This window comes from Calonectris borealis, chromosome 9 (genome assembly GCF_964195595.1).
Source record: "Calonectris borealis chromosome 9, bCalBor7.hap1.2, whole genome shotgun sequence".
Lineage (NCBI taxonomy): Eukaryota > Metazoa > Chordata > Aves > Procellariiformes > Procellariidae > Calonectris > Calonectris borealis.
In genome coordinates this window covers 5833299-5846820 of record NC_134320.1, presented here as the reverse complement: position 1 = coordinate 5846820, position 13522 = coordinate 5833299, and the positions used below count along the sequence as shown (strand labels likewise).

At 39.5% G+C, this 13522-nt stretch overlaps 1 protein-coding gene across 1 annotated transcript in view; it reads left to right on the top strand.

Annotated features, from left to right (window-relative positions):
• LOC142085779 (glypican-5-like) overlaps positions 1-13522 on the top strand; it is a 392228-nt gene that overhangs the window by 138694 nt on the left and 240012 nt on the right. Inside the window, exon 6 of the mRNA XM_075158095.1 lies at positions 291-416. Coding sequence (XP_075014196.1) covers positions 291-416 — 126 coding nt within the window. The remainder of the gene's footprint in view (positions 1-290; positions 417-13522) is intronic.

Sequence of the window (13522 nt, the reverse complement as noted above, 5' to 3'; positions counted from 1 at the left end):
GTTTATGCAGAGATAGTAGGTGTAGACTTTTCTCAAATTTTGTGAGAGATATGATAATGTAGTTTGTTGAAACCACCCTTTGTATGTAATTATGTTTATTAACACTGGACTAGGTAAGACTGGATGATATGTAGGAGTAGAAATACCCCAGAAATAGAAATTAATCACCTTTGATGACTTGATTTCTGTAGGGGTTCTAAACTCTTAACCTTGTGGAGGGTTAAGCTGACAGGGGGCTTAAACTGTAAGTGTACTGTTCTGTTGTTAAATGTGTTCTTCCTGTGTTACAGAGAGTTCATCAATTACATGAAGCGATCCCGAACCTTTTATGCCTCTATAGCAGAAAGGCTGTGTGATGGAGACCTGGTAATGAGAGACAGCTCAACCTGCTGGAATGGAGAGGATGTTGTAGAAAGGTAAAGTTATGAGAAAAATTTTCCCTAACGGTGAAAAAGGTGACTTCATATCCTTCTGATGGTTCAGAAGCATTCTGAGACACTGTAGTCATCATCAAGTGTCTCCTTCATAGTGAACTTGATGCTTAATTGAGCAAGGGTTTTGCTAAAATGAAAGGTTGTTAATGCTGCGTTTTAGGTATCTGTTTTAAATATAGTGGAACACTTTCTTGAAAGGCTGCTTTGAGGAGACCCTTTCTTTCACTATAGAGAGACAGCTCTTTGTCTGTAGAGACCTCTAAAGCTCGGTTAGCAAGCAGTACCTCCATGACTGACTGGAGGTCCCTTCCAATCTGCTGTTTATAGGCTCATTAGTGCAGAACTGAACGTCATGTTTGGCCATAATTAGAAAACATGTAGCTCTTCCTGCAAAGGTGTCAGAAAAATACAGTGACCAGACCATTATGTTTTTAAAGGATTTCCCTGCTATTTCTTTTCCAAGTTACTGACATAGCATTTCGAATAACAACTGTTTTTGGAATTGCCCAGCATGTTTATCAGAGCATGTTCTACAGGAATTCTTATAAAGTGACAATTAATAAATGCACTGTTCCATGTGGAACCGCTAGAGCAGCTAGAAGTTCTGTAGGGTGAAAAGGTATTTCTAGTTTGTCAGCTAATTTTTTTCCCCTCTGTATTTTATCACAGTCTTTCCCATCACACTTTAGAATCCAAACCAGAAAATACACTTGCACTCTCCATGAGCTAAACTTTTTGCTGTCATTCCTCTTACTCTGTATAACATGAGGCAACATTGCCCTGAGGAGAAAAAGAGGTATTCAGAATGCAACTATATTTGTTACTATCACTGTCAAAGTATACATCAGTTTTTGCAGTGAGAGCTGGTTGGAAGTGTGCCAGTGAATGTTTTCCAAAAATGTCTTTTTGTCGAAACAGAGACATTCCATGGGATTGTGTTGGCTTTCACGATGTTTCTTTTTGAAGTGTATTTTGGTGGTCTGTAGCAGTTCTAAAAGATAAAGTTCCAGCATTCTGTTTTCCTGCTTTAAAACAATTTTCATGATTGAAATTATGGAATAATTCCAATGCGGAACAGAAAGAGATGTTACAATTATAGGCTGTCCCATTAAAGGGAGTTCTGACTCCCACACAGCTCTGCTTAGATTTTTTACGTGTAAATAACTTCAGCTTAATTACGTCTGAGATATTCAGAGATAAAGACATGTCTAACACATTCAAAGATAACTTTAAATTTAATAGTTCAATGTATATTGGCATTACAAATTAATTGTAGAAGCATGTATTTGAAGATTTTGGCAACAACGCAGTATTCTTAATGTATAGTGATTGTAATACTGATTGAAGTTTTTACTGTAAAAGTAATGGAGAGGAAGTGGGGAGAATATCAGTATTTCTAATCAGTATTTCCACTTCAGAGTCCCTTTTGCTGGTAACATGTTGCTGGATACACAGTTAACTTGTAGAACAAACAGCTTTCTGGCCAAAAGAAAAACAACAAAAACAAACCCAAGAAAAATGTTTTCTATAGCAACTCCCTGAACAGAAAATTAAATAAAAATTTAGGTTTAATTTTTATCTTTTTTTTTTTTAAAAAAAAAAAGCCACTTAAATTGCTGATATACCTGTTTTAGAAAGGCATGAAAGGGAATGCTGTTGGTTTTTTCCTTTGCCAGTCTGTAACTTTCCCAGAGCTGGAGACATGTGGTAAAGTTTCAGGTTTGAAAAGGGTAGGAAGCTGGGAAAAGTAGCAGGGAAAAGACGAACAAAACCCCTCATATTTTGAATTAAAAAGCAAAAACAAAGAAAAAAATGCCAAACTAGACCCCAACAATGACATCAACAAAAAAAAAAAACCCGCCACCAAACCCTGAAATATACATTTGTAGTTAACATATTAAATGGGCAAATTAGAAAATAAAAGTTCAAATTCACCTGTTTGATTAAACAGCAATATGTATATATTTATCAGTTCTGTCACAGTATTGATTGCCTTAAAAGGAGGAGACTTTCCGGGCAGCCTGCGCTGCCAGTAATGCCACACAGCAGCACAAACATGGCACCAGCTTGCTGTCAAGTTTTACTCCTTTTGTGATCTGTTTTATAGGCTGGACTTGTCACCAGTTCTCCCCATATGAGAAATAAACCTGTCCTGGTGATGCCTGAAGATGCATTTCTCTTTGTTCTTTCTCTTTTCCCAGGAGGACAGAGGATTAAATATCAGCAGTAGTAAACAGCTCTGGACTCAAAATAGAGCTTTATTCTTAACACTATCAGAAAATAGATCTCTCCAATTAATCTGGTGGAGCTCTTGTGAACCTGAGTTAAGGTTACTCAGGCTGTGGAACTGGCAAAAGCTGCGGTCCCTGTTTCCTTGATGCTTTTTGCATTTCATAATGCTATTTGAAAGCTGAGCGATATTTATGCTGCATGCTAATTGGCATTCAAGCTCTTTAGGAAAAATGAACTCAACCTTTAAAAACAATTTGACACACAAATGCAGCCTGAAAGAATATGCAATTATTACTCAGAAAGGGGGATTTTACATTCAATGAGTAGAGAGTACATTTGAGGTCTATCAGAGGATCTGATAAACAGGATTCTCATTGTACTTTTTTATTTTATTATAATTCTCTGGATTGGGGTTTTATCATGTTTAAATGATGCCTGCACTAGCAGGCAAAAAAACACTTGATCTGCCAGTAAATATACCATAAAAGAGCCAGGTTGTTTCCGCCGGTTTGAGAATATGCTTCTGGCCTGCTCTTCAGATGAACAGCAAAACATGGCTTTGCTAGGAGTCCTCTAGGCAGTACAGGGCCTTTGAAGACATTACCAATACTTGCAGCAGGAGTACTGTCTTTCTCTTCATTACTCTTTTGAGCAACTTGTTCCTGGAACAAGACTTCATATAAGAAATAGTCTGTGAGGCTAATAAATGGTCTGAGTGTACAAAGAATGCTCAGAGAAGGTGAGGCTAGAGCAGGAAAAGTATTTTGCAAAATGAAGCAAGCTTGGAGAAATTTCTATGCTGGAACCTTTCTTTCCTGGCAGTGTGTCAGATGATTATCTCAATACCATGTCAGTAGAAGAGTCTGCAGGAAAAGTTGACAGCAGAAACCATTATGCACTGCCAGGACCAGACACCATTCACCTAAGAACTCTAGAAGGACTAAAGGGTTAAATAGTTGAATTACTCATTGTGATACTGTATTTTCTTTAAGACTGCTCCAATAGCAGATGATGGAAAGATATGAAATGTGAAGCCACTATTGTATTTTTAGCAAAATAAGGATTTCGGAAAGATGTGGCTGGTGAACTTATTATGTGACAGTAAAATTTGTAGAAACTATAAGCAGATGAACGTGATACTTAGGGAAAGGAATCAACATGTTGAGAGTTTTTAGAAGGAGATAACAAGCATGTAGACAGGGTAGATTGCTATAGTCTGCTTGAATTTCTGATAGATATTTGATAAGGTCCTTCACACAAGGCTGGTGGAGATGAAAATAAGGGTAGATAATAGATGGTCATAAGTTACAGTACAAAGAGGTCACTAGTGGCAGCGCATGGGGATTTGTGCTGGAACCTGTGCTATTCATCTGTCATAAAAGACCTGTGAAGGGGAGTGAATACTGAAGTGACAGCATGTGCTGATGATACTAAGTTATCCTGGGTAGAAGAGGCAAGGGTCAGCTGCGGTTAATTGCAGGAGGAACTCGTGAAATGGAATGACTAGGCAATAAAATGGCATATGGAATTCAACTCAGGCAAATGTAAAGTGATTCACATAAGAAGACCAATCCAAATGTTACGTACAGAATGGTGTGAACTGAGGTGGCTTTCGCTGCTCCAGGCATGTAGCATCTGCAGTTCTTCTGTCTCCCAGGTTCAGAAAGATAGAGCACAACTGCAGAGGTACAGAGGGAGCAACAAGGAGGAGGATCAAGGGCATGAAATAGATCCTGTAGGTAGAATGGCAGATACTCCAGCCTGACACAGAAAAGATAGAAGGGGAATATGGTAGTGGCCTATAAAAATCATGTGTGTTGTGGAGATGCTGAATAGGGATTTGTTGTTCACTGTCTCTTTCATTACAAGAACAAGAGGCATCTTCTTAAATTAATAAGTGACAGCCTGAAAACAGAAGTAGACATTCCTTTGCAAAACTTCTGGTTAAGCTGTGAAACTTCTTGCCTCAGGATGTTTGGATGTTTAAAAAAAAGGATGAATTCATGAGCCAATTCAGCTTACAGAAGAGCAAGTTGTAAAATGAGTGTCTGAGCAGATACGAGGCAATCAGGTGCCACATCCAAGTCTCTTTCTCTAAGAGCTGAAGCAAAAGGTTAGGCAAAAAATTTCCTCTGGTCACCCTTACGCAGCTGCTCTCATGGATTTCTTTTCTGTAGGGGCTAAGCTGCAGGAACCTTCCTCTCAGGAATATCTCTTCAGCTAATCTAAATGCTGGTGTTGAATCACTGTCTCCGTTCTGCCTGGCTGCAGTAGCTAAACAGTATTTGCTATCTCAGGTCTCAGCCTCATAAATAGCAGACTAGTACAATACAGTGCCCAAGGACTCTCCAAAAGCTCATCTTGAGATTTTTTGTTGATGTCAGATTTACATCTTTGCACAAAACATGGATTCCCCTTTAGAACACCTTTTTATGAAGTTTGGCTTTTTGTGAAGTCTTAGCTGCAGTAGATTAGCCTTAGGAGAGGCAGCTCTTACTGCTGATAGAGAAGGGAAAAGGAGATGTGGTCTCACTGGCAGACTTTTGGGGTGTGCCTGTGAACAACAGATTGAGTAATCCTGATTTGGAAATAGCACTTTAAGGGAGCAGTGGGTTGTGAGTACTACATTAAAGTTAGACAATCATTCAGTCTTTCCATCTCTGCCTGCCTACTTATCTCTTGCAGTTTCTATTTCAAGAGAGATGAAACGATCATAAATAATAAACAGACAAGCAGTAATCTGTGTATAGAAGAATTAAAACATTGTGAGTGTAGTTGGCATTCATTATAGCCAAGCCTAGGCACTGCATACACTCTCCCACTCTTTCCCCATGGCTGTGCCGTTAGTTCTCAGAAGGAGGCTGATTGCAGTCTGAAAACCATCAGCTGCGCTGCTCAGGCTTCAGGGCTGGAGCGTGGAAGTTGCGCAGGGGCATGTTCAGCAACCTCAGCACTTGCCTTTCAGCTGTCAGTGACAGCCCCCTCCTTGTATGTCCGGCTTAATCCTGAAGCAAAGACGATGTTGTAGCATTGCTCTGCATCCCCCGAGCTCTGCTGGAAGGTGCATTCTCAGGGCAGCCCCCAAAGACGTGTTCCCCAGTTATCACATAAATGGACGTGTGCCTTTAGCATGACCATTTCAAAGACACTCCTGTCACATGAACAATGTGTCAGGATCTCAGGATTTTTGAAAGTTGAGAGGTCTGCTCATGACTCATGTCAGAGTGCAGCTGGCTGGGGGGGGGGACTGTCCCACAGAGGAATAGACACTAAAACCTGTTATGTTGCTGCTATAGAAAGTGTTGTCATTTTATGAGTTGAAATTTAGAGGCTGACAGATGCTAGTGAGAACTGTAAGATAGCTGCTACCATTTCCAATCTTTTTCCTTTTAAGGAATGAGCACTTGCATTCACTTCGATATACTCTAAAATGCACACCATCTCTATTGTGATGTTCCAGTATGCAAAAACCAGCTTGAGTCTTATAGTAGGAAAATGTGAGCTGGTAATGAAGAAGAAAATTAAGTGAGTGGCTTCGTTATTAGCAGTGGGGGATGCTTGGGATCTCTGTAATAAAGCCCTTTATTCTCACATGCTGAAATATGCTTTTAGACTGTGTCTCCAGTGCACAATAGGCATGGATCTTCAGAGAAATGGATGGCGCTGCTAATCCAATGCCCACACCATCTGTACTTTGGAGGTTTTACTTCAGACTAGCTCTAGTGCATTCCTGGGGACTGAACACCACTGCCATCCTTGAAGTACATCCTTAGTTCTGTTGAAAAATAATCTGGTTCTGAGACTGCTCTGCAACATAAACTGGAGCTTGAGAAATGGTGACACTCAGGGTTTTAACTGAAAGGTAAATAATGTAGACACACCTGGTAGCCACCTGGACACCTGCATTTGACGTTTGGGGTCTGAAACTTTAACGGTCTCAAATAATAAGTACTTAGAGGCTGTAATTGGCATGTATATAAAAAAATTTGTTAAAAAATTGTATCAATACAATCTATTGATGCAGTTAGTCTATGGTGACAATTTTGGTAGCACACTGCCCCTAACAGTGAGGTAGTGTAGTGCTTCAGAGCTGTCAGACTGGGCTGGCTTGCAGGTTTTCGGCTTTCTGAAGAATTCAGCAGAAATGCCCCATCCCGGAGCTGAGCGAGCCTGCCTGTGCTAGATGTGTGAAACCTAATGAGATCACAGCAGGTACTGACGTGGCTGCAGGTGGTAACCTGAATCCAGGCTCTTGGCTGCTTTTAATGCTATATTTTCCATTTACAAAAAAACCCAACTTGTTAGAACAGTGTCAGCCTTCAGGTTGAGTCGCAAAAAGAAAGCTTTCAGAAGTTTGGCAGAGAAATTGTTCCTCAGAAGAAGCAAATCCGAAACTTGATGATGATGTGCAGCAGCTTTACATGACTTTTTCTAAGCAAAGGGTCATGACACTTTTAGGTCAGTGAGACATTTTACAAGTTACAATTACACTGTAGATGTGCAATTTGTTTTAAGAGTTACTGCTACTTGATGCCTAACTGTGAAATAGGTTGGAAGTTTCTACAGAATTGGGACGTTGAAGAAAGGGGTACTACTTTTTTTTTTAATTAGAGTGAATGACAGGATTGCTAGCTGCTTCAGAGAGTTTTCTTTTTCGAGGCTCCTCTTGTCACATGATGACTTTTTCACACACGAAGCCAAAGTAAGAGGAGGTCAATTAACAGGAGTTTGGGCAAGCCAGTAGTGGCAGAATACTTTTGAAATGTCTTAGTGAAGTCATGAAAAAATAATAGATTGTGTCAAGAAGTAGACGTTGCTGGAATTTTTTTTTTTTTGCCACAGTCATCAAAATATTTCCAAAGTAAATGAAATGCTGCCTTAAATCCTAATGGTTATTCAGTGTTTCAGTGACTAGGTCTTCAAAAAAATATTTTGGAACTAATATTTCTGGTTCTAAATCTGATATCTTAGACCACTCTTTCCTCCTTTGAAATAAGAGAGTGTGTTCGTGTAAGAACAGAATTGGGAAGTCCATGTCTTAAAGAGCTGTGCTTCAGACCAAAATATATATTATGTTAATTGCATTTAAATTGGAGATCTCTGTTAAGTCTTCACTATTCGCACTGAAGTTTAAGGCTGTTTCTAATGTTTTCTGTCCACCACAGAAAGAGCAAAATAGTGGTAATGTTTGTTTAGATTATAAATTAGAGGACAAATGAACCTGAAAAGCTTATTCCCCCTCCAGGTTTTTGCATCTACTTATTTGAAACAACTACATTTTGAATGCTGAGCCATCTGTTCTGTGGTCAGCTCTTTATTGTACAATATTTAATAAGTAGACTATATAAGTTTGATTTCTCAGAATACTTTTGAGAAAAACAATCTTCCATACTCATTTTTTTTCTTTCAGGCAAGACAAGGAAGTACTGAAATGTCGTTAAAAGTGCAAACAAGTTGCATACTAGTGAGTTTGAAGCATGCTGTTTCTTCCATAGTCTTAGCTGCTCTGCAGCCCAGTTTTACCTTTTTGGGTAATCCCATTTTTTAAAATTGAAAAACAAAAACAAATTCTCTCCCTATTGCTGAGAAACTATGGAATTATGACCATATGCAAAATATTTTCAAATATGGAAATACTGGAAAAGGAGAGAAAGAGGGGAAGAATTCTTCTCCCTGTTGCTAGGGATCTTCTTTCCTCGTTTGCAGCAAATAAAGCATTTTTGGACTCATGACTGCTTGTCCCATCAAATCCCCATGAACTGCTATCATTATTTTTACTCTTAACTAAAGAATTTGTGCGTATATGTAGTATCTATAACCAGAAATTAGAACTAGTGTTGTAAAGAACAGCTGTAAGTATGCTTTAAGCCACTGTAGTATTTGTTATTTTTCTGCCTATTTACCCTTTTTTTCCATCTGTCAGGCTTAACAGCTTGTTGAGCTCTAACCATTTCTAAGTTGGAACCTATGTATAATAGTTAGATCAGAAGATGAAATTTAGCTTTGGGGGGGGTGGGGGAGGGTGGGGAGAAAAACCTTTGTGAAAATTACTCTAGGGAATTTTGTGTTTATTGCCTTTCAATTTCAAGAGGAAATTTCCTGAGTTTCCAAACGAAATTGTCTTTTTCTTATTGCCGGTTAGCTTGATCTCAAATAGTCTTAATGACGGTAGTAGAAAGATTCTGCTGGTCAGACACAGCTTTCCATTGCACAGGGACAGAACCCATCATCATTTCAGGTGTGTCTCTTCAGGTGTGTATGGGTGGATTTTATCTGGAAGGGGTTTCTCTGAATGTGGCAGACTTTGCCATTGGTATTGCATTAAAACGTTTGAGACAGGCTAAAGTTGTTATTCTCATTTCTCCAAATCTGCCTTGGTTTTGTAGTGCTATGAGGAGTTAAAAGGTAGTAAAAACATGCTCATATCACTGAAGTCTACAGGTTTGACATGTAGTACCCAGATTTGGTGGGGGACAATGGGAGAGGTTCTTTTACAGCAACTGCTTTTCAGATTGGAGTCACTTTCTCAGGAAATTTGAAGTGTAACATTTTGGGGTTAAAAGCTTGCATATAAAAATGGCTTATAAACCAGATTACTGGGAATATAAGAGAACGATGTTTTGTAACACTCAGTAGGAACCCACACTTCTTTTCCTTCCTTCTGTCCCTTATATGTTTTTCTTGGAATTTTGCATTAAGTGGAAAGATTAGGGGACACCTGTCGACAGGCTTGAGCAGATCATGTCATGGGTTGTTAGGCTCTCAGGGCCTGTGCAAGCTGGCTGAGAAGGGAAGTGGCAAATGACAGTGACTTCCATTTCTCAGAATGTTTTCCTTTAGAGACTTTGAGTTTTTATGAGTTTAGCACTTTCATTGTCCCCTTTCTCATCTCCTTAGACTCTTGCAAGCAGCCATCTGGATATGGAAAACAGAGATAATCATTTAGCCTTAGCATGCTTAAAAAGCGTTTAGCTTCTGTTAGTCTTGTGCCATCAGTGTAAACAATTTCTGGAGATATAATTGTTACTGTAAGTTGTAAAATGCTGTATCTTTTTGCAGTATTTTGCAGTTTTTAGGGTATTTTCCAGGACTTGCAGTGTTTTTGCTGGTGGTTTTTGTTGGGTTTTGGCTGTGTTGTGTTTTGGTTTTTTTTTCGTTTTTTTTTTTAAATCCTGTAGAATAAACCAAATACACTGTGTTGGAAGTGACCATTTAAGACATAAATTTGCCTGAGCTTACCCTTCAGAATGATGCAGAGCACTGACAGGCTTTGAATGGCATATTATGTGTCCTTCTGTCAGGACGCATGAGGGGTGAGTGTTAAAGTTCATTGCCATGCAAGCATGTAAATGTTGTTAAGGCTGCTAATTACCTCCTGCACAGCCCCAATCAACCATAGGGAGGAGAGATGGCAGTGGTTAATAGGTACCCCTCACGACAATGTAAACCCATTGTCGGCCAGGGAACGCCAGTTCAGGGGGATAGCCCCATGTTCTTCTAATGTCTGTCTCGTAAAAGGAAGAGTGGCTGGTCTGAGAATATTCAAGCGTGTAATTTGTATGCGCAGGTCTGTGATGTATTTAAGGATAGAATGTGATAATTTGCTGTTGGTAAAGCCTGCCCTTTCATGTGAGGAAGCAAAAATCTGGAGTTGGGCTAGTAGAGAGGAGAATACTCACTTTCTCTGCGCTATTTCAGATGTTTGGGGATATTGTGTTCTGCTATCTGAATTGGACTCTTCCCTGCTCCTGAAGGCAAATCAGTTAAAAAGCAGCAAAGGACAACACTGTGGGCCCTGTTCTTCCAGTTCACGCTTTTTCAAATGGGAAAATAAATCCTGCATTTTTGGTCACTGAAAGTTAGACATTTTGCAGATGTAAAGACAGACGGTTTCATATAAGAACTGTTTACCTTTCTGTTATAAACATACATACTTCTATCTGCTCTACAAAATATATCCGTGTGAGTTGGGTCAGATTCAGATGAATGGATCGAAACTGACTCTGTAGGACATATGGTGCCAGTGCCAGGCCACAGAATATGAAGCAAAGAGGAAGAGTTGTAGGGAAGTCAATCAAGTGGTGTAGGTAGGGCATATGTGGAGGTCAGCTGTGTATAAGAAGAGGTGAGGTAATGAGAGTGGTATTTAGTCCAGAGATGCTGGAAAGAAAACAGCTAAGGGGGTGCCGAGCTGACTGGAGTAATCTTTGCTGAGATACCCTGTTCTAGAGCTTCCACCATCAGGCAGCAAAGACCCATCTCTGTCAGCAGCGGCACTGCAGGAAAGGCACAGAGGCCACTTCTGTGGAATAGTCTGGGTTTATGCTTGATTGCTGAGAAGAAAGTTTCTAGAATTAGAGCTTTGGGATCGGTCATAAAGAAGGATGGAAAAGCCAGTATGTTTAATGCGCTGATTCTATTCTCCCCTGCTTTATTTGGTAGCATTTTGCGAATTACAGTACAATCCCATGAATGAAAAATATGTGTCCCTAGAACCATAGTTCCCTTCAGCTTGGAAGGGAGCTCAGGAGGTCCCTGGTCCAACCTCCTGCTCAAAGCAGATCAGTTCAGGTTTCTCAGGGCTTTATCCAGTCTGGTCTTGAAAACCTCCAGCGACGGAGACAGCATGAGCTCTCTGGGCGACTTGTTCCACTTCTTGACTGTCGTCGTGGTGCAAAAATTTTCCCTTATATCCAGACAGAACCTCTCTAATTTCAAATTTTATCTGTTGTTTCTTATCCTCTCACCGTGCACCGTAGAGTGTTTGCGAACCTGAAACTCTTGAAGGCCATGCTGACAGCAAACTAACAAGTGCCAGTGCTTAGCAGACTCTCTTAATAGCTGTCAGATGCATTGAGAGACACAGCAACCTGCATTATTTTCTGTTTTTTACAAGGTGAGAGGCTTCGCTGATGATGGAGAAAAGCAATTATATTTTAAACACAGAGCATTATGCACAGAATGAGATTAGAACTGTTCCTTACCCCCAGGCACTAACCTGTAGTACTGAGATAAAATACATTGTATGGATAGTGCCACCACAAAGGACTGTATTAGTTTTTAAAAGGTGCTCGTAAAGCAAAATCTATTTAACTAAGAAAACATAGGAATATAAGGAAATAAATGCCTCAATAAGGAGCTAATATTTGTCCTTCTTGTTTCTAATAGGCATAAATTCAATTTCAGTTCTGTTTCAGAGAGGATTTCTTAAAAATGTTAGACAGCTTTCAGTTACGAACAGAAAATATGGTCCAAATGAATTTGCAATATACTGTGAAAGTGAAGCTGTTTCATTGCATTTCACCAGTACTAGCAAACAGAAAAATAATTGGTTAGCATTGGATGTTTTGTATGTATATAACCCATATGAAGTGATTTCTTATGAAAAGGAAGCACACAAATTCAACCAACAAGCTGTGTTCAATTTGCAAGAGCTATTAAAAGGCCATATAATAACGCCTAGATAGTTTTTCTTCTGCAAGATCACAGAGGCCAACATAGTAAGCTGATACTAATTGAAGGAATTACATATTTAGTGCCAGAAAGGACGTCACTAAAACATCTCCCAGGGGGTTATGGGAATATACATATGTAGAAAGGAATGTCTTCTGTGGTGATTTGAGATTAGTGCCATGTAGGATCCTGTGGTTACATTACTCTTCTGCTTCTAGTTCTGACTCTATAAAAATCATGAGCTGTTACATCTTTAATCACATGGGAGAGGAGAGGGGACCGTCTTTCTAACAATGAACAGACATGTTATAACGCCATTAAATAGTTAGCAGAAAACTCCTTAGCTGTATTTGCTTGATGACAGTCTCACTCTAACTAAAACACAGAACGGTAAAAAAATGGAATTAGGAAAACTGCTCCCCATTTGTAAAATTGTACCTAGTGAATTTCAGTGCTGTAAATATTTTTTTGAACACATGGACAACAGGAAGGGGTGATTGTCTTGAAAGCTGTTACACGTCATCAGACTTCTCCAACTGTTGAGATTACTTTATAGTTTACCATTGATTACCACAGTAGTTACTTCTCTCCACAAATTAGGCAGATGTATTTACTTCAATCAAGGGCCATTTCTAATACTACACAAGACTAAGCTGTCAGGCACAGGCTTTCAGCCTCAATTCTCTGTTTAGTCAAAAGGATACCTGTTAGGTTTTTGGGACCATCTGCAGTGCTGTGTTTAAGAACCAGGATACATAGCTGAAAAGTAAGTGGTCATGAAATACCTTATGTGTCTCCCATAACTACCTGTGAGTAAGGTACCTTCTCTGCTGGAAAAGAGCTACCAAGATCAAAACTAGTATGTTCCACAGTTGCTGTACTGTATAGCGAGACCTGATACCTTTTGAATTCCAGACAGGACTTTTTAAAAATGAAAGATTGACCCTAAAGAACCCTTCACAACTCTGATGCTGCAGCCAATGGGTGTAGCTTTGTGAGTTCAGTTTTTGCTGTGTGAGTATGCGTGTAGTGTGGATATAAGCAATAACACCCTAAAGTACAGGCTGGATCAAAGCCATATGCTGAAAACAGGTATTGTTTTACACACTACATATATATACAACCTTTCTCCTTATGCAATAAAAGAAACTTTTACAAGCGTACATAATTAATTTCAGTAGCAAGCCCTCCCTCCTTTCCCCCTCCATTGTGCAAGCCAGCCACCGGTGGGAAGGAATGATTGCATGCATGCCCACATACATCTGCAGCATTGTATTAAAGTTTCTTGTGGCACTTCAGTACATTTATTTAAGGATTTTCTGTTAAGTAGTAGAATCCTGACTAAATGAGGAAAGAATTATTTGCTGCTGGATTGTATGACTTCTGAAAATTAATGTTTGGGT